The following is a 27,370-nucleotide window of genomic DNA, read 5'->3' as shown; positions in this document are numbered from 1 at the left end:
TGAAATACCATTTAGATTTCTTCCACCTGAAAGGTTATACAGCACTGCTTACCTGAAAGAACTAAGACACTATCCCTTTATGAATTTTCATATTTGTCCATCACTTTTCTTATACAAAGCCCTAGTTCTTCCTTTGAAATACCAGAGATTAACAACTGCTGGAATCTGAAAAAATAACTGGATGGGCCTGAGTCTAACTGGCCTTAAATTTCAGTTGACATCCTATTATGTTTTCATGCTGTTAACAGAAAGGTGATGCTGTGCCACTGAAAAATGCTACTTGCAGAGATTATGCTGCTGGGAAAGATGTTAAAAGTTGGAAATAGCAAAAGCAGTTGGCGTGTCATCTAACAATTTAGCTGGCATGCAGTCTGTAAGCCACATGCATATTTGATGGTCAAGCGCTGCACTAATTCACCTCCTCTGACTAAGAACTGCAGGGAAGGATGACCATTAACAGGAGTCCAATATCAGTTCCATGGGCATAAAGCTTTGCATATTTTTTTTTTTCTTTCCTGCACATTCCATCTGTTTCAGATAGCTGGATAGTAATGCTGCAGCAGCATGAAATGTATCACTGCACATTATCACATAAAATCCTCTGCTCTTTGTGAAGCACAGATTTTACAGACAGTGCCAGCTGCAATCTGTAGGAAGCAGTCTGAATGTTTCCATGAATTCAGTTAAAGATCATATGCTCAGGGTGTGGCCGTGGGAAAGACTAGTGTATCTTACACACAGTCCCTACAGTCCAATTAGTGTTCCTTTAATTACAAACAGACTTTTCCATATCCTTTTGCACTATTCCACCCTGACTTACCTGAACATGAACCAAAAAAAAATCCAAAAACCTAAGATCACTGAAATATTACATAAATTGGACACAATATCACAGTCTTGATAAATTTGAGTCTCACTCACACAAGGTATTTCTAGAGAATGAAACATTACGTTCCAATAAAACCTTACAAACACTATAGCTATTCATGCACAGCAAATTCTGGTCATAAATTATACATAACTGTTATTTATACGCCATTTACACACTTAAGCACATTGTCTCCCCTTCAAATGTAAAAATAATAATAATATAAAGGCAGAAACGCGTCATGGAAATTTCAATTAAAGCCTGTCAAAACTGCAAGCAACCGAAAATCTCCATTGCGAGCATGGAAAATATTAGGTGGCTTTAATATAGGTGTGCATATTTTCTGCAAACTCACATCCTGCATTTATTTTCCTGAAGAAGAAAAAAAAAATCTACAGAATTCTGATACTGATTTCACTGTCCCCCATTAAAAAATAATAATAATCCTGGTGCAAATAAAATGCGTGGAATTCTATGGGAAGCATCTATTAAAATTAAGACACATTCAATTGAGTAATTCTACAGGCCAGTTCTTGCCATTGCTCTGCCAGTGTCTCAGCTGCAATTGCAGGAGTAGATTTGCATTCAGTAGAGTAGGAGTAGTTGCATTCAGTAGATTTACTAGCTGGCTTCATTAGCAAAGCTTGGACTTCAGACTTTAAGGCATTACTTAATATTTCCCAGACCGAGGTACCAGAAGTCATTATGAAAAAACAAGCCTTGCTTACATTTTTCCATTCCTTCCCACACCTTTCAACATAATAAGCCTTAAAAGGCTTGTCCATTTCATGCACTTGCATTTTATGCAGAGGATCTGAACTTGCACCCCACAACTCATCCCTCTCAAAACTGTATATACGTCTTTCCCTGTTCCAAAGGGCGTGCAAAACTTCTAATTCCTTTTACTGAGAAATTTTGCTCACAGCTGCTTGCTTGGCAGGGATTTGGTTGGGGGGAGGAGGGGGGAGAGGGGGAGACAATTTTCCAAGCAGTGGGGAACAACAGTACAAAACTTTCAACATCAATGGCCTTGACATTGCTGGAGCCAACGGAAACGACATCACCCAACTGATTCCATGCAAGGGAACCACTCAGAAACAAACAAACAAAAAGGCTCCTGCATTTTTTCCATTGGGGTAGCTTATACCAAGCTTCCTTTGGTGAAATGCAGATTTGTCCTGCATTGGCTTCCCCTTGCTGTTGATAGAGCAGGATATTTGCTGAAACCCAGCAGGTAATGAATATGATATTATGAATTAACCAGCAAAGAGAAAACACTGTTCTCTTCTGAAGCTCTAAGAGCAGCTATATTTTTCTTCCAAGGAAGCCATCAGGTGCTTTATTGACGACACAGATGATTGGGCCAAACGCAGCCACAACTTTTTGTACTAATTCTTAACTAGATGCAAGTATTATTGGCCAGTGTATTCCTGAAGAGGTATATATTTTGCTGATACTGCAAGTATTTTTAGAGAAATAAAAATGCTTGACTATTGCTACACGTTTATAGCATATAAAGAACAAAACATTTCATGAGCTAACTTCTCACTTCCCTAACATCTCCAGGCTTCTCAAATGAAATCAGAACTTGCAGGAGTAACTTTCTGTTTTTTTTTTTTTTCCTGCTTCCTCTCTCACCCTTCCCCACCCTGCCATATCCTAGTAAATTTTATAACTGCTCCATGATGGCCTAATACAGACAAATAAACCAGCCAACTTCTTAAAGAAGTTAAAAGCTGTTAGCAGCTGTTGTTACCCAGCTCTCACATTATGAAATGTCTCTCACATTTCATAAAGCTATATTCTTAACTTTCTTTTGCTACATCCCCAAATCTTTACTGACTGTACAGCTAAAGAGTTGCTGCACATCATTCCAATCTAGTGGCATTTTAGTGATGGCATTAATTATTCTGGATATTGTATGAATGTTTTACAGAGGAGGAAACAAACTACTTTTTGCTTTGTCTAAGCAAAGCATAAAATGGATTAGACAGACTTTGATAAAGAGTAACACTGACAAGTTTAGCTGCATTAGGTTTGTCCTGTTATGCGTATTCATTCCCTGTCTGCTCTTACCACGCAACTTCTAACTTTGAAGTCGTTATTGATCTGTCTCATTACACCATTTTAGAAGGCTATGTAGAAGAGATATGAACATTTGGTATGTGATTTTAAGGAATAGAGAACTTCAAGTCTGAAGTGGCCATCACCCAGAGATCTGAACTCTGAACCCTACTTGGCTGGCCACTGTTAAGCATCAGGCATTACAAGGAGGATGGCCCCAAAACATCTGTTGAAAATCAGACTACCAAACTTATGGGAAAATTTAACTAATCCAAAAGTGGGAGCCAAAACAGCTACTGAACTATATAGTGCTACTGAATATAGAATGATTACAGTACCAAAAAAAAAAAAAAAAAAAAAAAAGTAGGTTCAGTTCTAAAAACAACAAATTAAAAACCGTAAAAACATGCAGTTTTTCCTTTAAGGTCACAGAGAGGCACCAAGAGAGAACATAAAGGGCAGATGAGAGTAAGCTAATTAAAAATACTGATCCTAAATCAGAGAACTGAGAGTCGGTTGCTAACTTCAGTGGGAGTTCTGTGAAGGAATGGCTAAGCAACATCTGGCTCGTAATGACATAACTAATGTGCGAGGTATTTTAAGCATTTAATGTCGGACAGACAGTCCTGGGAATCTCTGCATCTTTCATCTGCTAACACAGATTTAATTTTTATTCTCTGTTGGAGAGAGTAGCAGTGAGAAGTGGAGTGTTTAGAATCAGTCTACTGAAAATCTGTTCAGGCCATGCTTTGGACATTACCTCTGGTATCACTACAGACACCTCAGATGCTGCAATTAAAGGAACACCTCTCGGAAGGGATTCCCAGCATTAAGTCATTTGAGTGAGAAAATCTACCTTAATGTTCTCTCTGCACCTAAGAGACACGAAGCAGGTTTCCTTTACAGTAAAGGTACCGTCATTACCTAAGCTGACCTTCTGTCCCAGCTCTACCTCTTTCTCATTTCTTGCAACGCATTCTAAATGCTCACCCTACAGACTGAATTGCATACGATAGCATTGTATATGAACTACCATGCTTAACTAGTTTGACCTGTTAAGCATTTGCCAGAGCAAAAGAATGTTAGGGAAGGACAAGAACTGTAAAAATTTATTCTTACTTGAAATAGAACATATTTCCTGATTCAACATGGGAAAAATAACTACAGTGTAAAATAGAATATAATTTACATTAAAATACTATGCACAATATATGTAAGAAGTAGATATCCATGCTACACCACAAAACATCCACGAGCTATTCATGAATCTGATAATTATCATTACTGAATATCAATTTAAAAAGCTGTAGACATAAGTTTCAAGACTTCATTTAGATTTTGAAGCACTCTCCCAAACTAACAGTAATTCTAAAAAACTTTACAGTCTTTGGTTGGGGAAATTTATTTGTAATTGTCCTAATACACCAAGGATTTCTCAAATCTCTGCACTTAAAACAATAGAACTGAAAGGGTGTTAACTTCAGAAGCTAATTATAACTTTTTAAATACCAACACCATTAACAATTTTACTGTCCAAACAATCCCTCTGGGACCTTCACAACACGTGCTAATGCAGTGGAAACAAACCTATTCATGATAATCTGCCTTTTTTAATTGAACTTCTACAAAAGGAAAAAGTGAACACCATATACAAATTCTGCAGTAAGTGCAAAAGAATTACAAATCAAACAATTGGCCTCATTTTTATTTTTCTACGAATTGCTAGTATCATAATCAGTCTCTAGTATTGACTCCACTTACATCAAGGTTGCAATCTGCAAGCACAAAGGTATAGATACACACATGCTACATCTTGCTGACCGCTACTCATCACATGTATGTGCGATGAGAGAGACCAAGCCTGGAGACCGGGTTCACTTGCCTACCCATAGGCTCCTAGGCCCCTTTGAGATGACCTGAGTGTAAAGAGACAGTTGCCAATGCTTTCCCTAGTGTCTCTGGAGTATCCTGCATGGAAGTAACCACTGCATAGTTTGCTTCCAGGCAGTAGTAGATGCCTGTGTACTTGGGCAGTCACCTCCCACCCCAAACACATAATACCAGAAATCCTTCCCATATTGCCAGCTTCCCTAAGAACCGCTTAGCCAAAAGAGCAGAAGACAAAAAAAAAAAAAAAAAAGCCCCCAAACCACAATGAAATTTGGAAGAAACATAAAAAAATAAAAATACACAGCATGTTTACATTTTGGGTTTCCTAGCAGTTTTGCTAAAGTCACTATGACATGTTCGGAGCAAAATCAAAAAACCCAAAAACAAAGGTCATGTGAAAAGGCAGGGAGGGTCACACTTAAAAGCTGGATCACCTCCAGGGAGTGCAAAGAAGGGCAAATCAGTAAGCAAAATTTTCAGAGAAACCTCAACAAGGGCCAGAAAAGCCTTATGAAAATTTTGGGTGAGATTCCAACAAAAAGGTGGAATATCATCACGGCATGGTTGTAAGAAACAAGAAGACAGCTGAAGAAACATTGGAAACAACTTGTGCAGTTTTCCAGCAACTGTAATCTATCAAAACAATCACTAGGGTAGAGGAGTACTGCAGGCTGTGTTTAATTTATCCTGTTTATATACACTTTTTAAAAAAAATTATTATTTTAAAAAAACACTGTACACTAGAAACACTGACAAATGCAGAAATATGGAGACACTTTTGCAGGAAACAGCTCCTCCCAGAGTTTAAGTGACCAAATTCAAGTGGTCTTAAAGTACAGAGGAGGTGGAGGAAAGGGCGGCATCCTTTTGCAGCGATGATTAGTTTTACTGCAGTACCATTATCTGTTGAAGTTAGCAGCTTGCTTCTGGGATTGCAAATGACACTGCTGGGCTTTGCCAAACAGTCATAAAATGGCAGCTCTGAAGGTATTATCTTATAAAAGCTGTAGGCCAGCACCCTTCTCCATTTCCTAAAAGAGCTCAACAGAAACAGGTTTTTGTAGAGACAATATTTGATGAAGAAATGTATATTCAAAGGGAAGTGGCATACATTGCTGTAGTAAGGCCAGGCTGGAAACCCAGTTAGTCCCCTGAACAATTTGGAAATTCTCTCAGATAAAATATTTTCATCACAGAAAGGTTGAAGCAGATCTAGCATTAAGAGGGGAAAGAAAAATAAATAAATAAATAAATAATAATAAAAAAAGAGGAAGCATTCACATTGCTGCCTAAAGTTTAAGAAGTTTTGCTCAAGGACTCTTCCATGGACCTTTGGTAACTGTTCAGCTGGAAATGAAGGACTCAAGAGATTTTTTGAAAGCAGTAAGGGATATCCTGAGTCCCAGCCAGCAGCCTAACAATGGAGCTTCCAACAGCCAAAACTGTGTGAATTGTATTACAAATATCATCCATTACTGCTCTGAGTGCTTATGGACTCTTCATATAATTGTAGTTTAATTATATAGTATTTAAGTATGAAAGATGCTAAGCGGTATGTAGTAGACCTCTATAAAATTCCCACTGTGTAGTTCTCATGTATTCCTAGGGAACAAACAAATAACCATGGCTGTAAAAAGACTATTTCATACATCACTCCCGTATCACTTGCATTTCACATCTTACTAGTATAACATGAACATTTCATTATGATAACCTGCTCTAGGCTTAAAGACAAAAATAAATCAATATATATATTTTTTAAATAACACCTTCTGATTTATATTAAAACCTCATTGAGAAGCTATATATCTTCTATCATAAAATGGCTCAAGTGCATTTCTCTAAGCAACATCCTTTCCCTCCAACAGGACTGTGACATAGGTGGAGCTGATCACTGTGGGATTTGGATTAGTGTCTTGGCAGAAGTGGTTATGACGTATTTGCTGCTATATCCTAAGGTTTGTTAGGATTCTTCATTCTAGCTGCAGCTACCACATCCTATGGGGATAACTAAGGAATTATTGCAGAAAACTCTTATCCAAGCTATAGATTTGAGAATTTTGTTCTTTAGAGATGTGCTTTTGCTGCATTAGTTACATTTATCGCAAGGGCTGCAATGCTTCAGTAACTTAGTTTTGCACATTATTTCTTATTTCTACTAAATTTTCTACTATTGAAAGTAGAAAGTAGCTCGTCTAAATGTCTTTAGTCTTTCTAAAGAAAGATGAGCTACTTAAGTTATAAAAATCTGAGATTTCTAAAGGCAAGTGTTAACACTCAACAATTTATTCCCCCTCAACTGAGCTGAGAGCTCTTTAGAACTGTGAAAACCTGTTTATAAATCCTGTCATTTTTGGTATATCAGACAACTAATTTTGACTGGGGTCTTTTGATTTAACTGCAGGGAAAGACATGTTGAGACAACTACGAATGTGAGTCTTCACACACTTAGGATTCTCCCTGTGCTATTTCTCTCTTCCCAACTTAATTAGACATTCAGAATCTGCTGCTCAATATTGTCATTTCTTCATTGCTACTCCCCTGAAGTGCTTCTGTGGGTTGTCAGCTCTCTTGGCTCAGGAGAAACCTGGGTGCAATTATGACTCTTCCTTGCAAAGCTTCTTCACTACAGAAACTCTGACTATATTTCTTTTACTCTTCTCTATGCTCCACTAGCCCTTAATGCCATCACAAGGGAAAACAGTCTTTGAAGTGTAACTACCATGCTGAGGGTGTCAAAGATGATTAAAATGTAGAACACTAAATGATGACATAATTGGTCTAATTCTCTTCTCATCTTAGTGTAGAAAGGAGCAAGATTAGAGTAGCTGGTGAGAACTTATCCTGTCGTGAATAATGCAAGACACCCAAATGGTCACTGTACATAGGTTTTATTACCATTCTTGGAGGACAAAAGCTGTAGAGTGTTAAAAAGCTTACTGCCTAGCTGGCAAACATGCATTTTGTCACGATGACCTATGTCACTTATGATCAAGTAAACTTTAGAAATATAAAAATAAAGTTAGGGAGCTGTTGTTGTTCGAGGCTTTAAACAAAACACAAACATGCTTTCCTTTCTGTGCTAATTCCAGGAGGAAAAGGAAGTCAACACAGTTAATAGCTGATAGTTATAAAAAATACTATGTTACTTTATATAGCCCAGAATATAGCTTGCACAAACACAAAAGATCTTTCCTTCAAGTGCTTTCAGTCACTGGCTTTTTCAAATGCCTGGATAATAATATACTATCATCGTTAACTAAATCTGTAGTCAGATAAAGGTATGTGAGCTTCAGAGTAATAAGTAAGTTCCATCAAGGATAAATTGCTTTTTTTCTTTTTTAATGCAAAACATCGCAAAAATAAATTCAGTTCCCTAAAGTGAAGCAAACTTCTTTTTCCATTTCAACAAGCACTGTGTGCAGGGTAAGGACAGAAGCCAAAAGAAGGACACTAAAGCTCAGTGGCCTAGATCTGATTAAAGATGAGAAATCCTCTATTTAGAGTGTAAAGGTTCTAGCTTAATTATACCTGTGAAACAGCTTTATGTATCTAAAATAAATGAAAAGCTCATGAGGCGCGTTACAAAAGTGCAACAGCCCTGTGATATTCTGATCCCTGAAAACAACATGTCACTGCTAGCAAATCAAAAACATCTGTTTCCACACAACATTAATTGGTCTTATGAGCAATTTGTTATGGAGCCAAACTTCTAAAAACATAAGAAAAAAAAAACATCAGGATTGGAGGAAAGGTGAGGGTGGGAGCTCAGTCCCAGTACGTGTAAACAAACTTGCACATTTTCTTTAATCTACTGGAGACTTTGCATGTTTGGCAGTTTTACAGCATTTCTCAAGATACAGCTACAGTTGCATTGTACTAATATACATAGAATATATGGTACGAATATTAAGACCATCAGCATCATGAAACTGCTTAAGCCAGTAAATTTCTAGTCCCTGTGTTATCTGACACCTAAAATTTGTGAAAACTAAGCTACTTATTCACTTTGGTGCAACAGCCAGGAACTGATTCACAAATTAAGAGCAAAGCCAAATAAAAATCAAATTTCTTGCAAATACATAAACCATGTATTGCACATACCTAAACCAGCTGATCCCTGAGAAAAAACCATTAGCAGCAGGTCTTCTCTGACATGACTTATTTTGGAGGCACAAGGTTTTCATTACGTTGTTTTTACTGTAGCAAATCTGCACATCAAGTGGACAGAAAGATTCTGTATTATGCTAGGTGGCTTGGGAGGGTGCTGAGGCTGAAGCTCAAGTATGAAGCCTGAGCCCAAGGAACTGATGAGCACATTTAGCACATCAAATTAGTAACAGCCTAGCTGGATAAGCTGTGTTGGCTTCTGTATAGTTAATGTTTTTCCAAGAGCAAGAAGGTTTCTCCCTATTCTTAACAGGGTACACACAGGCACAGTACTTTATCTAATAACTACAAATTTGAAACAAAATTTATTAATATTTCCTGAACTGAGGATGACAAAAATGTTAGAACAGGTCTGCACAGTGCAAAAAGCACTAGCAACCTACCAAGAGCTGGATATTCCCTTCCTTATTCACAGTGAATATAGTTTCATAAGTCTTTCACCTGACAGAAGAATTTGGGGAACACTACTCCGATATGCAAATAGTTCCTTGGAGCAGCTGCAACAGCACATAGGTGCTACAGAAGTACACTCTGCCCACAAAAATACATATAACTAAGTGAAGATAAATTATAAAACAACACTAATACATTTTTTGTTGCAAGTCATGCTGACCATTTTTTTCCCCCTCATATTCATCACACTGGGAAATAATTTTTCCTCCTAAAAAACAAATTGATCTAAGCATAAGTAATCATCAGACTATTTTAGGAGACTACGGCTGCTAATGTCATAAATAAAATTTATACCGTAGTTATCTTATTAGTTTGGCTATTATAGAATTAATGAACTATTATTAGGACTTAGCATTGCAGAACATGTATTTTGTGTGTCAAAAAAGTGTTGTTCTTTCAATGATTAAAGTTTACTGATTTTTATCAGTGAGTGATGAGAAACTGTTCCAGCAAGTTCAATCCTACTTCCTTGAAAACAAAAACAAGAAAAAGCACCAGCTGCTTGGCAGGGTTCTGCTAGAATGATAACATGGTCTCTGAGTGCTCTTGTTTAACCAATAGAGTTAATTACTGATGAATACTAACACAGCAATAACACTGACAACTGCATCGCTTATACCATCTAGCAAAATAGCTGGTAGCTCATGGTGGGCACTACGTTCATACTTGGATTTTCTAACGTTATTTTGGCATGTATTATACTTCTAGAGTAATATTTGAACAAAGTAGTTGATTGTCAAAAACTATTAAACATTAAAACCTAGAAAAGACTTGTTAGTAAAGATAACTTGATATATCAATAACATGCAAATTCAGTATTAAATCTACCTGAAACTAAGCACAGAAAAAAATCTTCTCTTAAACAGTAGCTACCCACTAACTTGCATTAATCTTCAGTAGAGATTCAGAGAAAATAAATATGAAGAGAGATTTCATTCTGCAAGTGGACTGCAATGCTGCCAAACTTCACTTGAAATTAACGGTGTCACTCATAAAAATGACACCTATTTTTATTAGAACAGAGAACGATCAATTGCTTATTAAAAACATGAACTTGAGAAAGGGACAAAGGAAATTCTTGCATAGCTATTTTATTGAGCAGACAAGAGGAAAAGAATAAGAAATAGCTAAAATTATGAAAGAAAAAAGGGACAATGGAAGTACTGGGAAAAAGAAAAAAACACCACAGACACAAAACCACCAAAAACACCAAAGTCCAAACACAAGTTCTGCTGTAACTGTACAGCCGTATCCACTTTTTTGGATAACTGTTGCAGATTTGTGGGTCTGGAAATTTGGACAGGAATCTCATGAGAACATGCTTTCTCATGATATTTTAGATACTCCCAGGTTATAAGCTTGCCAGAAAAAATGCAAGAGCAGCCTTTTTCCATAATATTTTTGTTCTTTGATTCCAACACCAGCAAAAGAGTAGGAACTGAAGAGGCGTGTGAACTTCAAAGAGTGATCAGTAATACAAGTCTCTTTCCCTGTTCCTCACCAATGTGCAATAGGGTACAGCTTGGGTTTTGGAGAAGGCAAGAGAAGACTGATTTCATTTGAAACACTTTCAAGTTTTGAAAACGTATTTGTTGATGTTATTTACAATAAACCACACCTGGCAGTAGTCACAGTTCTACTTGTTTTGTTATCAAGTGGTTTTCTAATAAACATCAAGGATTTTTGTCCCCTTTCTTGAGCACTGTGTTGTGATTTCACACACAGGATTTCTGCAGCTTACAGATATCACTGGTAAATAAAACAGGATGTTGTTGCAAACATTACCTTTCTTAAACAAAACAAGAAAAAAAATGTTAATTCATTGAAATGCTGTGAAAAGGGACCTTCTAACAGTAACGATAAAATGCTTGCTACATTTTGAAAGAAACAAAACAAAACCACTAAATTTTGTATTAATTATCCCTCAAGGCTGGCTAGAGAAAAAGAGGTAGTTACATCCCTGCAGTTGACCACATAACTACCATTTCCAGATGTGTATCTCGTAGTTCTTCAGAAGACATGCAACCTAGAAATAGGTCTTCTGATAACCATGCTGTCATGCAATAAAGTATAAAAGTGTAAAGTATAAAAGGATAAAGTAAATCAAAAAATCTACTGGAAGAAGGTGGTTTCTGGCTTAACCACCCTTTGCACTGTCCATATAGGTTTGGTGGAGAAGGGTTACTCTATGTTCTGTTTCATTACAATATATACTTTCAGGTTACGGGTGGAAAACACAGTAAGCTTTTTCAGAGAGTTGCAGAGAAGTGAAAATCCTTATTCTAAAGATTTGGGGATGCTGCCTTTGGAAAGGCAGCAGTCTAAGACTCTCAGAGCACAGAAAAAGGAAACAAAACAGAGTGAAGATGTATTTACTTGCTCCACAGAGACTATGCTAGATGAAAACAAAGCCTATGGAATCAAATAGAAAACAAAGGAAATGAGAATGAAATAAATGCGACATTCAACTTCTCTTTTGCTGTTTTTAGCTAGAAGAAGGTCTGGATAGTAGCAAACTTACAGGGGCAGCACTGTTTTCTCTTTGAAAGCTGAGGCACCCCAACAGCAGGGCAGGAAAGGCATTTGAATCTCTTCAAACAGACAGCAGTTGCCTGATAACTTGGTGACCTTCCTGTTAAGCCCAAAGGCTGCAAACACACAGAATCTGTATGACCCGTGGCATCTTCAAACACTGGAAGTTGTTAACCAAGTTCCCAATACCAGGAAACAACTGTCCCTCTGTGACAAGCTGAGGTTCACCCCCCTCTATGGAACTGGAAATCGTTCATACTCTACCTGAGTATGCTTACAATCTAGGTCCACTATTATTTTTATTATTATTATTATTATTTAAAATAATTGAAACAGTAAACATAATTGTATATGAAAGCCTTTTCCATGTTTTTATGTATAAACCTAATCTCCAAAAGTAGAACCAATCTGAAAATAAATTTGGTTTCAATCATTGCCAGAAAATTTCTGATGATTCTTTAAGGCTCACTTGTGGTAAGGAAGGCCAACGTTTTTTATATTTTCTTAATGTTACTCTCTGTGGAAGTATATACCTTGTATCTCCACTGAATTCATGTAACTCTGATATCTGTGACACAATGAACACTGTCCCCTTGTGCAACTTGGTATGACTCGGTGATTTCTAGATCTATTACAGCACAAGCTAGAAGCCTAGGAAGGTGAGAGGTGTTTCCATCTCTCTGTTTTGGGGAATAAGTCAAGAGAGAGACTTTCAACAATGAGGAACCCCACGGGGAAAGCAAACCAACAGATTTTTTTTTTTTTAAACCACTTTTGTGGTCCCTTTCTTAGTGAGATGACATAAACCTAATTAATCTAGTGTTCTTGCAACTGGTCACTGTCTAAGAAAACCCAGTTGATTTAAAGAAAAATAACAAGCAAACAACATCATATGTAATCATTTTCACATGTTCAACCCTCTAAGTGCATTTAAGCATTCCTTTCAGAATCTCCCAAATTGATTCTGGAAGTCCATGTGCATTTCTTGGAGATATTTCTATTCAAAATACTGCTTGCTTACAGGCATGTAAGATTATTTTCAGGAGGAACACATTAACTACTGTGTTGCCACCGAAATATCGTTAATTAGCATTTATTGGTTGTTTCATTTTTACATTAAGTAATGCACATTCTCCTTCCTCTGCCAAGTGGTAGATTGATATTCTTTGTTAAACAGATAATAACATTGGATGTAGCAAGAAATTCCTGAGTACCCACTACGGCTCACCTTTCAAAACTAGTGGTACCATGGACCCAGAAGCCAGCAGACATTTTCTGCCACACATACTTTCTCTCTGATGCTTTCTTGCCAGTCACTGTTCCCCCCCACACACACCAACTCCCTTCAAATAGCTGATGGCTTTACAAGCCCTAGGCACTTTTTTTTTTGTGCTCTGCATCTCACCCATATAGTTCCACTAAGTACATGGAACTGTATGAGTATTCTACTTGTGACTTGAAGGATTTTGAAGGACTGAATATTCAAAATCCAAATGGAGCCAGAGAGCTGAAGGAAAACAGTTCATCTCTAAACACTTCCAGTGAGCCATTTGTCCAGCTGGAAAAAAACTGTACAGTTTGGAAAAGCTGATGTGTAGCATTAATTCAAATCTCATTCACTGACACTCCACATCAGTTAATGTGTCTCTTATTCTGCAAGAACCAGACTCATATAGATATTCATATAGTGGCTGACTCCTCCACCCCCTCCTCCTTGCATGCAGAAAGAATCTGTGCAAGAGAAGGCAGCACTGAGATTTGCTGTAGGAAATGTTGCTGCCAGACAGACTTCCCTTCACAGTTCTGCTAACCTCAAAACTTGACCTACAGTACCCTTAGTTTTCCATTCCATAGCCTCTATTACACGGCTATTCCAAATTAGGCTGTGTTTATTCCAAAAACCATTTTTACATCTAAGAAAAAGACACATCTTGATTAAAGACTAAGACATTCTCATACAATGCTGAAAACATGCAATTTTCATCAGCATCCCAAATCCCTGTGGACTGGTAACTAATCTACTCTACTAATCCCTGGATCCCAATTCCAATTTTGTGTCCTCCCAGATGTGACAGAATCTCTTGCTTGATCTCCTTATTTCACATTAGCTTGACACTTTCTTTAAATACTTGCAACTGTGACCATTTGTGGGTGTCCTTCAGCTGGAGAAGTGTGACTTTAATCACAGGACATAAACCATCCACAGTTGCTTGAAAGGCCCTATAGTTGCTACTTCTTACCTTCACCTTTTAAAACAGACTGACCCTATGGACACCAAATGTTAAAAATGACTGAAAAAAATCCTCTGGAAAACAGTACTGTAAATGAGCTGTTTTCAAACTTCAAAAGCAAAACATTTGTTTTTTAAAAGATTTTCTGGACTTTTAAATTCAACAGCCCATCATAAGCTTCTGCAACTTCATTTTGCTCAATATACTAGAACTAATTAGCCCTTTGATAGTGAAGCATTTCCTGGCTCTTCTTATTACTTTATCCACCCTTCTTGTCATTACTAATGATGACAAATAAATACTGAATACTTGCCATGTATATACACTTATTATGAATCTAGAAAAGCCACTTTCTACAGAGATATTAGATAAAGGTTTATTTCATCAAATTGAACTTAGAAAATGGGCTGTTTGTAGCCTTACTATACTAATGATACGGTGCTGACAAATGAAGCAAGCTGGTAAATACTAAGTTTGCTCATAACAGGATTGAGCAAGAAAATACACTGTAATGACCCTGTCTTGAACATCCTGTAATAGTCCATTGTTCCTCTCTATTACTCTCATTCAGCAATTTTTTTTTAATTGCGGATGCATGGCAGCAAAGGAACCAAAGAAATGTTGAATCGCACGTGCACAAATCACAGCCCATAGCCGAGGTGAGAAAAAGACCCTGGCAAACTGAGACAAGTTTTGAATGATCTGTTATCTGGATATGGAGCCTTACAAAACAACAAAACCAGCACAGTAGCAAAAATAGGAAGATTCTTTCACTTGCATAGGTGAAGAAGAGACATGACATTAAGAGTCCTCTATATGTGGCAACTGGATGTTTTACCTTCACTGTGTGAAAAACTAGGAGCTAGCTTACCACAGCGGTTACTGGCATCTTAACTCTCTCATGTACTGTACACCTGCTTTTGGTACCAAATTAAAATAATGAATAGACAATTAATTTAGCAATCCTACTGCTAATTCCTGTCATACATCTAACTGCAAACACAGATTTATTGCCATCTGAAGGAATCTTTCAGTTTTTCCAAATGACAATGTAGGTAAAGAAAAGGCTGGCTCCTGGCTCAGCTTTCTCCCTGCAGGTAGGAGGTGACACTGAAAGTAACGTCATTTCATTTACCAATTTGTTTGCCATTTACTTTCCTACGGGAACCACATTCTGATTAATTCAGATATATTTCTGCGTGAGTGCAATTTTCTTTCCTTCCATCTTTTTATCTCCCTTGCTATGAGATTTTATTATTTTACTGTTACTTAGTGCTCAAGAAAGGCTGAGTGCCTTAGGCTGCAGACCTGGACAACTGTTCTGTTTCAAAGCTATGAATGTGTAAGATTATAGGAGCTTATTATAAAAGCTTGGAAATCCAGGAAACAAGCTAAAGAAATTGTAAAAAGAATAGAAAAGAAAAACTTCTGTGGGACTTCTTAAGCCAATCCTTCATGCTGTTTTTGAACATTTTGATTTGGCAAATGTACGTTCCCTGAGGAGGCTGAGTTACCACAGGTAACTGTCTGTCATACCAGAACTGTCTGTCATGTCATTTTGTCTTCAGTGGATAAAACACATTTCAAAAATATCTTTTCTCCCCTTGTCTAGTCGAGTTTAGAGAGCTTATTGCAACTGAGCCCTAAAATCAGCAATCAATATGGGTTATTCTGGTGCTGACTTCCCCCTGCCTGTGTACACTTAATCTTATAGAAGGCAGCGTACATTAACATGCTCTGGTGCCCCAGTGCCCCCACAGAGATGGTGCAAGAATTTTGCCATCCTTCCAACAAACCCTGAAATACTGCCATGTCCTTCATGGGCTGTAATGTGACTCTGAGAAAAGCTTAGCATGTCAGCAGACCATGTTATCTCCGTAGCTCTAAATAAAAAAGTGCCCAGTTAAACTACATAGGCTGCATTCTGCCCTTGGATTGCATGCATAGTTTTTAGAAGAGGGATCTGCTCTACCGAAGAAACGTGATTTTTACAATCTCTTCTGAAATATTTGGAGGGGGGGAACAGGGAAAGGGGCAAGCCCAGCAGCTGCCACAATGGTTCACGTTAAAAGGTTAAAAACATCTGAATTACGTTTTTCTACGTAGTTTCCTAGGAACTCTGCAAATGCTGAGATAGTGCATCCAGAATGCAGGGAACGACATAAGGCTCCTGTAAGACAGGGCTGTGATCTCTGCAGTCACTTTAAGAACAACACTGTCAAGATCTGAAGACTGTTCAAACCACCTTTAGTCAGAAATTAAGCACTTCCTGTATGAGAAATTGAACATGAATTTAAATGAATATAAATGAATACCCATTAGTTGTACTCCAAAACAGAATTGTTTGATCTTCCAGCTACTGCAGATTCGACAGCTCTGCAGGGCAATCAGAACACTGCAATAGCTGCGTTCAACCTGCTGGGAGTTCTTACTCTCATGTGCTCATTGGTTTCCAGTTACTCTTCTCTAAGACTACACTTTTCCTTGTTTGTTTTCAGCACAAAGATTTTTATTTCCTGATGCACAGATACGATTAATTGACTAGAACCCTTTAAAAAAAGAAAGCTTCCTTACCCACTCTTCCAAAACAAACAAAAAACAAACAAAAAACCAAACAACTACCAGAAGGGGGAAAAAATGCAATAACCCCCCAAAACCCAACTGCACTGGCATTCAAGTAACCACAAGAAGGGCTACAATTTAGCTCAGTGTCTAAGTACCCACTTAGTGTTAAGTATGTGGTTTTTCCGATTGCTGCTAGCCACATACAAGAAAGCACAATCATGGTGGCCTTCAATGTATTATGATGCAATAAACAACACAATTTATAAAAAAAAAAAAAAAAAAAAAAGAGAGAATGCAGAGTAGTGTCCATGCAGAGAGCACTTGGACAACCGTCAGGAAGGAGCCTTAATTTTGGCTTTCCTGAACTTGTTTAAACTGACTTTTTCCCAAGAGAATACTAAATCAATTTAAAAAAAGGTTACTGATCTCGCTAGTCAGCTATAGCACACACATCTGTTGTTCTTAAGAATAGCTTTTCAAGGAACAGGACTATGAATTTCAATATATAGTCATTTATGGAAAGGGTTCTCACCCCACCTTCCCCTTCCAAGAAACTAGACGCGTGAAGACAGACATTTCTCTTTGAAAGGAAGGATAAGGCAGAGGTTAATTTCATCTGCATGAGCCAGTGTAGGATAAGCTGTTGGAAATATTGTCAAGCCACATTCTTAATGCCTGGCAAAGTGACTCATTCAGAGTCATCACAGGAAAGGAAGTGGAATAGAATAAAAAACGGAACAGGATGGGTCTTAAACAGGAGAAAGAAGTGAGAGAAAGGAAACCGAGTTGTTTAAAGAGGCTTGAGGTTATAAGTCCTATAACTGATTTTTTTTTTTTAAGTGTAAAATATGTATGTTGCACTATGCATATATATATACACATGTATGTATGCATATATACACACATGTATTTATGAAATCCAGCTTTTTTCTAGTTGAAAATAGACATGTGCATTGCCTTCCAAAGCTGCCGGCTGAGTATTTGTCTCAGTACAAGGCATTAACACAGTACAGGAAATAAGCAAGGATTCCCTCTAGAAACCCACAAGTTCATAGCAATTATGTTCCTATTCCATAGACTACCGAGTTATACGCTTAAGTTAAAGTCCACAAAAATGCAACAAACACGTTACTCTGCTTTCTAGAGGAACACTTTGTGCAATCAACAAATAAGCCCTTATTTTCATTACAAAAAAATACATCATTGGCTTTCTTATACTAGCAAGTAGGTGCACTGTGAAAGTTTCCTTTCTCCAAAGATGATTACTATGAAACTCTGTATAGTTAACTGCCCCGTAATACCATTTTTGAATATAAATAAAAACCAATACGCGGACTGCTTTAACAAATAAACATACTACTTGTGCAACTAGAATTTCCACTGACAAAAAGAATAATTTTGATTCCCAGGGAAGATGAAAAAGCATTTTTTATTATCATAAAGGCAATGTTCAACTAATTTCCCGTTCATGCTTCCAGTTTGACACCTATGAGTACAACTTCTCACTGAACTAATGTTTCATTGTTCACGTTCAAACAGATACTCAGAAGGATTAATGCATATGTTAAATCAAGTAATTTAGAAAATATATTGAAAAATGAAAATGGCATGGGCAAAAAAAAAACTACTCTGGAAAAATATACTGGAATAAATACTTATACATTCAGTATCTCCCAACCAAGTTTATATCTGCTTGTGAAATATTCCTTACTTAATCCCCAGAGTGACACCTGCTGGATTTCACTAACAGAAACAAAAGGGCAGATCTCCCCATTATACAGAACGTTTAAGAATAATCTGTGCAAAACCATGTCCTTTTGTTAAAAAAAATGAAGAAAACGTATTAAGTCACTTTTTTTGCTACATTTAGGACAGTAAATAAATACATAAATGCAACAGTAGAGGAAAGCAGTATGACATCTAGATGTCTTATTCACACCTGATGCATATATATTTTTCATTTCTATTTAGGAAGGACTGTGGAGCACAACAACACGGGGAGACAAACTATATGCATTTCTCATAATATTGATAACAAAGAAAAAAAAACAAACGACTAAAGCCTAAAACACATAAGTTTGTGTAGAACAAGTATCTGCTCAGTACATCGTTTGCTTTACTTTAATGAAACTCTACCAGCATTGCCACTCTAAAACAAAACGTATTCAAATGAATTTCTAAGATTTTACCACTCTACTAGGGGAGACAAAAACCTGAGGTACAATGTAAAAAGTGACACCTTATGCTCATCGAAGCATCAAGTGTATACATTTTTCAAGTGCGGAATTATCAAAGAATATGTTGAAAGCAATACCTTTTTAGTTCCTAAAAAAATTTATCTTCCACCTAAATGCAGTTGATGGTATACCACAGCATTTGAAGTAGTAGCTTGGAAAAAAATAAAATAAAATTCACTAATCACAGTGTGCAGTTCCTTGTCTTTGGCATTACATAGGAAGTCAGAGTGACCGGTATGGGTTTCATTAAACAAAACTCTGTCACTAATTCTAATTGGGATTTTTTTTTTCTTTAAATAAGGGCTGCATGCTCCAGGCATAAATCCAGAAATATAACATTGACTTTTTTTTTTTTTTTTTAAATCCAAGTAGTATGCTAATTGTCAGCTAAAGCTTTATAGTGGCCAAAAGTGCCCAAAAGCCTTGGGTGACATTTATGCTACATTAAAAGGTAATAGCATCAGAGAAACATACAAATTTACACAAGTAAAAAATCTGTTTTCTCTTTCTTGTAGTGAATACATCGCTACTCTCATGGAAAGTCTTTTTTTAATGCATTACATTTGTTTAAATGGATTTCTAATGCATCTTTCCAAGGAAAAGCAACTCTAAATAAATCATTTCTGCTCTTTTGGACAGCATATGCTGCAGCAATGATTGAAAGTGTTTGCACAGAACTAGGGCAGAAAAAGAATGACTTTGCTGGGAAAATGTAAACAGTATAAACAAGCTTGGGAGACCAAAGCAGATATGCATGAGAGATAATAGTGAAAACATAACTGAATGAAAATGCTAAAATTTAGCCTTCCAGTTTTGTCTTAGTTCTAAAATAGAACAAAAAGAAAAAATGCTGCTGAAAGAAAATAATGGAAATAAACATATTAAGAAGACCTTGCATTGTACTGCACTGGCTGTGGAATTCTCCCTGAAACTAAGTAATAGGCTAACTTCTGCTGCTCTTTGTGCAATGCATTACACTTAATGGCTTTTAATTTTTATGCTGATATTGTCACCACACTAGCATTGTCAACGTGATTATTAAAAAAATGGAAAAAAAAAAAGGCTTGCTTTCTCCTTTTTCTTCTAAATATTAAAACAACATTCAAACGTGTTCAATTTAAAAAGCTGACATGATTCACAGCTTTCTAAACGAAGAATAAGGTTTAAAACTTACTTTCTAAGTCTCTTTCAAAACATGCATGTTCCCTCTTTAGCTGACATATTAAGAAAAATATCGGCACAAGATAGATGTATTGCACATAATTAAATAACAAAAATAACATAAGTATATAGTGAAGTCCAGAGTTCTGACAATTTGCTATAACAGTTACATGAGCAACTAAGCGAGTGCAAAGCTCAGCTGAGGCAACTCCGACATCTGAAACCCAGTGGCAGAGCTACAGACGCCTTCGCAACAGAGGGGGCCCTAACACTGCGGTAGTGCCCGTAAAGCGAACGTGCTCTGTCGGAGTGGCTGCTGATCAGAAGCACTGAAGAAGTTTTGCTAGCAGATCAAGAACACTGTAAACACGTTGGGAACAGATGGGAACAACTTCTTAAAGAGAAATTCTATTTTGTTTCCTAACTTCAGACTCAGACCTCTCACTGGAGAAATTCCACCAGTTTCCGTCATAATAGCTAATCCTATGACCAGTACTGACCAAAGGAGTGATTAGATATATACTTCTAAACTACCACTGTGTACATTTTACTATTAAAAACATATTGATAGCAATAGTTTCTTCCAAATGACGGGACTGGTTTGAATTCTTTATCTGTATGATTTCATAGACCCTTGTTGGCCCAGTCCTACCCAGCTCTTGCACATGCTACAAGTGTTGTTGGAAGCAGCCAACTTACTGAAATGCACAGAATATAGAACTAAGTAATTATAGTAGCAGCAAAAGAAGTGTATCAGTGTTTTTCTTCCTTTGGTTTTGTTCTTACCTGTATCCTTGTCTAAAGCTGGATCACAGGACTCAGTTAGCCCACAGAACGGTACTGCTCTCCCTGAGTAAACCCTGTTATTTAGCCAGGTAAGTCACTAGTCACCAAGAACAAGACATGCAGATTTGTGTTTTACAGATTGAGCATTCAAAAGTGATGGAAGTTATCAAAAACACAGCTGCCAATAGATCACAGTACGTCAGTTAATGGATGGATAATGTCTATAACCACATGAAATAAATCCTTCAATAAAAATACCCACATTGAGGAATATCCTGCCCTTTTGACAGTCAGTGGAAAAATTCCCACTGGCTCTCAGTGGGTCAGGATTCCAACAGTTGTGCCTCTATCAGGAAAAGCCTATTCAAAGGGACAAACATTACATTTCTTAATGCAGAGCAAGATTCTAGCTGATCGGGAATTTGGAGTACAGCAACATTTGAACAGGACAGACATAATGCAACCCATGAACTTGCAACCCAAGCTATATATTCAGGTACTTGGTTTTGTACACTAAAACATGCAGTCAAATTGTTCTACATCATCACCCTGTCACTGTCTTTACTTTGTCTGCAAATACTGTCAGTTCTGGCATCAGAATACATAAACGTCTAACACTTCACACGTAGGCAGTGCCACCAAACCTAAACTAGTTACTTGAGAAGAGCATACAGCAAGAACTTCAATCATCTAGCTGAAATACTTCTGAAGACCATTGTTCCTACTGCACTAATCATTAAAACAACATGAACATTTTTTTCAAGTGCCATCTTGTTTGGTTTAGTACCACCAAGTGCCTTTTGTGCTGAAGATCTTTGAAGCTAGGTAAAGATTTTGAGATTTGATGCAGCAAAGTCATTGACAGTATCAGTAGATTGCAGAAGTATAATGGAAATACCAATCATTACTTTTAGTTGAGCATTTCAGACAGTGTAGCAGCATGTGTATTTTGAAAGAAAACACACGGATTCAAATCTGGTCTCATTCACGTTTATCCAGAACTAGCGTGTCTTCTTTCAACCCACTGAAAGGACCTTAGAGCACAACAATCAGGCTTTTAGCACATTACCAGTCCAAACAGCTTTAAATTGTTGTATACATTACTACTGCAAATGAATGACAAGATCCCCAGGATGCACAATATGACTGGAAAGACTTGTCATTGGCACAACTGTAGGAGCAAAATCTGGCCCCAACATATTTGGCACGACTTTTTAAGGTAGAAAGCAACAAAACAGCTATTTTTATTTCAGTCTCAGCCCCTGTAGAAATATATGGATGACTAAATGAATCACTGCAGATCAAATCCAAGTGGGATTTAACATTTACATTGTTTCTTAACTATCTTTCAGAAATAAGATTTCCTGATTCCGCAGATCCATTGCTTACACAGACAAGCAAATGACTACACGTAGCAAAAGGGATCATCACAATAACACAACCGGACTTGTAAAAACTGAGGGTACCACATCAGCTTTGGAAAGATGAAGAAGTGGCATGACCCTCTTAACTCTGTACTGGAAAGCACAGAACCACACACTTCCCCCTGGCCAATAGTTTCCCAAGGCAATGAAATAGTAGACAGCCAACCCTCAATAAATCAGTTTGGTGCGTGTGGGAAAAATCTCAGCAGTAACACCCCAGCACACGCACAAGCACTAAACTCAAGCTAACTTTTTCTCAAGCAAATAGGAAGTCCAGACAAAACAGGAGCTTCATCTTTTCAGTCATGTAATTACAACACAAAACCTAATTATGAAATAATTCAAATACGATCTCTTTCCGGTATAATAACATCAATAAGATTAAAGGAATATTCAGTAAGAAAATTTAAACAAGTTTATCACCTAATTCGTCCTCTCTTGAAAGAGCTCCAGTTGTATTGAATTAGTCTCATGGACCCTTTTCAAACCCATATGTCTCTAATTCTCTCCAGCTGCAACGACAGAAATTTGGTTAGCTAATATTACGGTTTTAGGCAGAATCCTTTAAGTGCTGATTAGGGTATTTTTATCTCTCTTTCTCCCTATCATTGATCACTTCCTCGAGGATCTATACAGCACCACTACTTCCAAAACCAGCACAGCGCTTACAAATGAAGGTGGCTTTTCCTCCTACCCCTTTTTCCCCGCAGACCCCAGGGAAAAGCACGCAACGGCGCTAAGCCCGGATCCCTTCAGTCGGCACAGAAAAAAAATTAAAAACGGTTTTAGGTAAAAAAAAAAACAGGACCGTTTGGCTGCGTACTCACCAGGCTCAACTCTGGTGGGCTCTGGCTGGCTTTGCCTCGGCTTTCCAGCTCTCCCGGCGGCTGGCAGCTCGCTGGTGCCGCTGGCTGCGGGGCAGTGGCGCCCGGCGGAGCGCGGCGCTGCTCGGGCAGCAGCGGGAGCGCCTCAGCTGGGGACGGGGAGCGGGGAGCGGCGGCAGGCAGCCAGCGGGGCTTCCTGTTACATCAGCCAGACCCCGCCCGCAGCCCGCCTTGCCTCAGATTCTCCGGCTCCGACGGCACGGCCCCGGCAAGGCGAGGAGCTCCGGGGGGATGCCGAAGCGGTGGGAAGCGGGGGGCAGAGCCAGGAGGTGGGATTCAGCCCCTCCGGGGCAGCGCGCAGGGTAAGCAGTGCCGTGCCCCTCTCTGCCACAAGGAGAGGAGCTGCTCCTGCCCAGCCGGCAGGGCGAAGCCGCACGGAGGCACGCTTCCACGGCCAGAGCTGTGCTGCGGCTCAGAGCGGAGCTGAACTTAGGCACTTGCTTAAATTTGAAAGTACCGCTTCGTTTTATACTCAAGGGAAATGTTATGCTTAGGTAAATAAACCTTTGAAGTATCGGGGGTGGAGAAAAGGCGGCAGGAAGGGGAGTGCTGCACAGAAGTCCCAGCTGCGTTTTGAAATGCCCCTGATCTCAAGGCAGCAGGTACCAAATGCCTGCTTTAAAAACTGCCGCGACTGAGGACAAAACAGCATTGGTGACAACCCTTACACTGGCTTCAAGAAGTTCATATCAGGACCTAAAAGTGTTTCCCTGAGGACGTTTATTACCTGCTCTTTGTACAGCTGGTACCTGTGCTACAGGCACGTGTATTAAAGGTGTGCTCTTCAATACAGTTGCTGTGCACACATGGCATGCTGTGTTGGACAAATGCAGGTTCATGGAGCAGTAAGCACAAATACTAACTAGAAACACCTCTAGCACTAGGAATCTGTATGGGACGTGTCCCCAGGTGTAATGGTTTTGTAAGTGCTCATCAAAATGATAACCGTTTAGTTTGCTCACGAAACAAGCTGAAGTATTTCTGCTTGCTTCTCACTACCTGTTGTCAATCCACTGTCTTATCAGCAGAAACATTCGTAGAATGTGAACTGGGTGAGGGAACTTGCCTTGCCATTGAAAGTCCTTTCTCCAACGATAAAAACAGCCAAAAACCAAACCAACCAACCAAACAAACAAAAAAGCGCAGCAGGTCAGGAATGACAGAAAGAGAGGAAAGAGGGGCAGGAGTACTTTAAGTTCATGCGACCACCAGATAGTATGAATGGTGAAATCACAATCTAGGATCACTGTAAGAGCAGGCACATGAGTTTAATATTCACTTGGTATGTGAATGTTGGTGCTTCTAGGACCATACGTCAATGGGAGAATGTTTGAGTTTTATAATAAGTGAAGCACTAAGAGTTGGCACTCTAACTCCCTAGGCAGTGTAAACAGAAACAAGATGGGGATTAGATCTGATTCTGAACAATGATGAAATTCAGGCAGTGGAATCTCATCAGAAGTGAGCCTGGCTGCAATATTTTAGACCGATTAGGTCTGGGCAAGAGATTGCAATATACACTGTAGCCTAGAAAATGATCCATATATCCCAGCTAAGCACACATGTTCAAGACAGGCTCAACATCTGAATTAGCTGGAGAGATTTATTACATAGGCCATGTTTGATTTGGCATGTCAAATTCAGCAGTGTGGGCTTTTTTTTTTTTTTTTTTTTTTTTAACTTCAAAATTCTTATATTCTACTTATTTAGCTATCACTGGAACTTTCTTACTCCTACTCAACAGGTATTTGAGACATCTCAGCTGGTGCAATTTGCACTTCAAAGACGCGGGAGGCCCCCACAGTGCCTCAGCTCCCCCTTTTTCTGGCTGAAAGGCATGTAAATGACACCCGTACAGGCTCCCCTGCTTATCAACAGCGTGGGCGAGAGCCGTGCGAAAAGGATCTAAATGAACACAGCAGACTGTGCCGTAACCAAAGCTTAAAACCTTGCGAAGAAAAAAGATAAAATACTAACTCCATCTCTTACCACGAGTTTTGATCTGATCGGAGAAGCTGAGGGATAAATATAGCGTTGCTTATAATGGGACAACTCCTGATGGGCTGCGAACCCCTCTCTGCAGCTCTGCGCCAGTGAGGGAGGTCTCCCTGCGGCTGACCGAGGGGCTGCGGGGCCAGGCGGTGTTTTTCCCAATTTTTTCTCCCGGCCAGGCTCCTCCGTGCCCGGGGGGCTCCGGGTCGCGCAGCCCCGCACCTGCCCCAGGGCCGGGGGGGCGGCGCCCCCTGGCGGCGCGGTGCCGCCACCTGGAGCGCAGCGGCAGGGCTGCTCCTGCCAGCCCCTGCCTGCCGCATCGCCTCGCCTCTCCTTGCCTCTTCCCTGCCCTGGACCCGCATCTAAACGCGTCCTCCGAGCATCTCCTCCGGACGCAAGGCTGCCCCGGGATAGGCCATCTTGCCCCCCTCTCGCACAGGCGGTGGATGATGAGAGTCCCGTGAAAAAAACCTCGGTGAGCGAATTCCAACGCGGCAGTGCCATGGGTTCAAAGAGACCATGGGATAAACAAAACGAGAAACTTCTGACCCTTGGTCATATATTGCCCATGAATAAAACACTAGAGTTCATATTAAAACACTTAATATACATATTATATATCCAACCAGGATTCTTTCTCAGCAGATACTGCTAAAAGAGAGCCGTGATGAAACATCACCCTTATATCCACACGAAAATGTTCCAAAGGTAGATTCTGGAAGGATGAAGACTCACAAACTCAATTTTGAAAAAGGAGTTGGATTGGAGGTGTGAGGAGAAATTCTGGTTTAAATGGAAATGGAAAGAAAAGAAAAGGAAGGGATAGGACTTAGGTAACAAAGGTTTAAATAATAAAAAAAAAAAAAAAAAAGGTATGCCCATACAAAATGGGTGGAAAAAAGGATGAGTCAAAAGACTTTAGAGTATTTCTCAAAGACATACTGTTTCATCACTAGAATGGACCCAGGGCACACACCAGGTTACACATGTACATGGAAATACATCAAATCTGTAACTTCATTGGCTTGTTGGCTCCCATCATGCAACATGGGAGAAATTTCATGGCAATGTGCGTATTGACACGGCTTTTGACACGGCTTTTGACACGGTTTCCCATAGGATCCTACTGGACAAAATGTCCACCATACAGCTAAATAAAAACATCATACGATGGGTGAGCAATTGGCTAACGGGCAGGGCCCAAAGGGTTATGGTAAATGGAGCTGCGTCAGGCTGGTGGGCGGTCACCAGTGGGGTCCCTCAAGGCTCCATTTTAGGGCCGGTACTTTTCAATATTTTTATAAATGATCTGGATGTAGGAATAGAGGGTATTTTGAGCAAGTTTGCTGATGACACCAAACTTGGAGGAGTTGTGGACTCAAATGAGGGCGTAAAGGCCTTGCAGAGGGATCTGGACAGGTTGGAGAGCTGGGCGATCACCAACCGCATGAAGTTCAATAAGAGCAAGTGCCGGGTCCTGCACCTGGGACGGGGAAACCCTGGCTGCATGTACAGACTGGGCGATGAGACGCTGGAGAGCAGCCTAGAAGAGAGGGATCTGGGGGTCGTGGTAGGCAGCAAGTTGAATATGAGCCAGCAGTGTGCCCTGGCAGCCAGGAGGGCCAATCGTATCCTGGGGTGCATCAAGCACGGCATCGCTAGTAGGTCAAGGGAGGTGATTGTCCCGCTCTACTCTGTGCTGGTGCGGCCTCACCTCGAGTACTGTGTGCAGTTCTGGGCACCACAGTATAAAAAGGACATGAAACTGTTGGAAAGTGTCCAGAGGAGGGCTACGAAGATGGTGAAAGGCCTGGAGGGGAAGACGTACGAGGAACGGCTGAGGTCACTGGGCCTGTTCAGCCTGGAGAAGAGGAGGCTGAGGGGAGACCTCATCGCAGTCTACAACTTCCTCGTAAGGGGTTGTCAAGAGGCAGGAGACCTTTTCTCCATTAACACTAGTGACAGGACCCACGGGAACGGGGTTAAGCTGAGGCAGGGGAAATTTAGGCTGGACGTCAGGAGGGGGTTCTTCACAGAGAGGGTGGTTGCACACTGGAACAGGCTCCCCAGGGAAGTGGTCACTGCACCGAGCCTGTCTGAATTTAAGAAGAGA

At 39.4% G+C, this 27,370-nt stretch overlaps 1 protein-coding gene across 2 annotated transcripts in view; it reads right to left on the bottom strand.

Annotated features, from left to right (window-relative positions):
- The window catches only part of CALCRL (calcitonin receptor like receptor), a 61,805-nt gene extending 38,101 nt beyond the window's left edge, over nucleotides 1–23,704 (bottom strand). The window contains exons 1-2 of one of the 2 annotated variants that reach the window (XM_084522927.1): nucleotides 23,209–23,698; nucleotides 22,805–22,893 (exon numbers count right to left, since the gene is read on the bottom strand). In XM_084522927.1, coding sequence (XP_084379053.1) covers nucleotides 22,805–22,854 — 50 coding nt within the window. In that variant the 5' untranslated portion in view covers nucleotides 22,855–22,893; nucleotides 23,209–23,698. Of the gene's footprint in view, nucleotides 1–22,804; nucleotides 22,894–23,208 lie in introns of both variants that reach the window. The other variant, XM_084522928.1, reaches the window with a different exon arrangement.
- Between the last annotated feature and the right edge of the window lie 3,666 nt (nucleotides 23,705–27,370).

The sequence above is a fragment of the Aythya ferina genome (assembly GCF_964211825.1).
Source record: "Aythya ferina genome assembly, chromosome: 6".
Lineage (NCBI taxonomy): Eukaryota > Metazoa > Chordata > Aves > Anseriformes > Anatidae > Aythya > Aythya ferina.
Note: the sequence above shows the minus strand (reverse complement) of the source record. Positions and strands in the feature narration are given on the sequence as shown.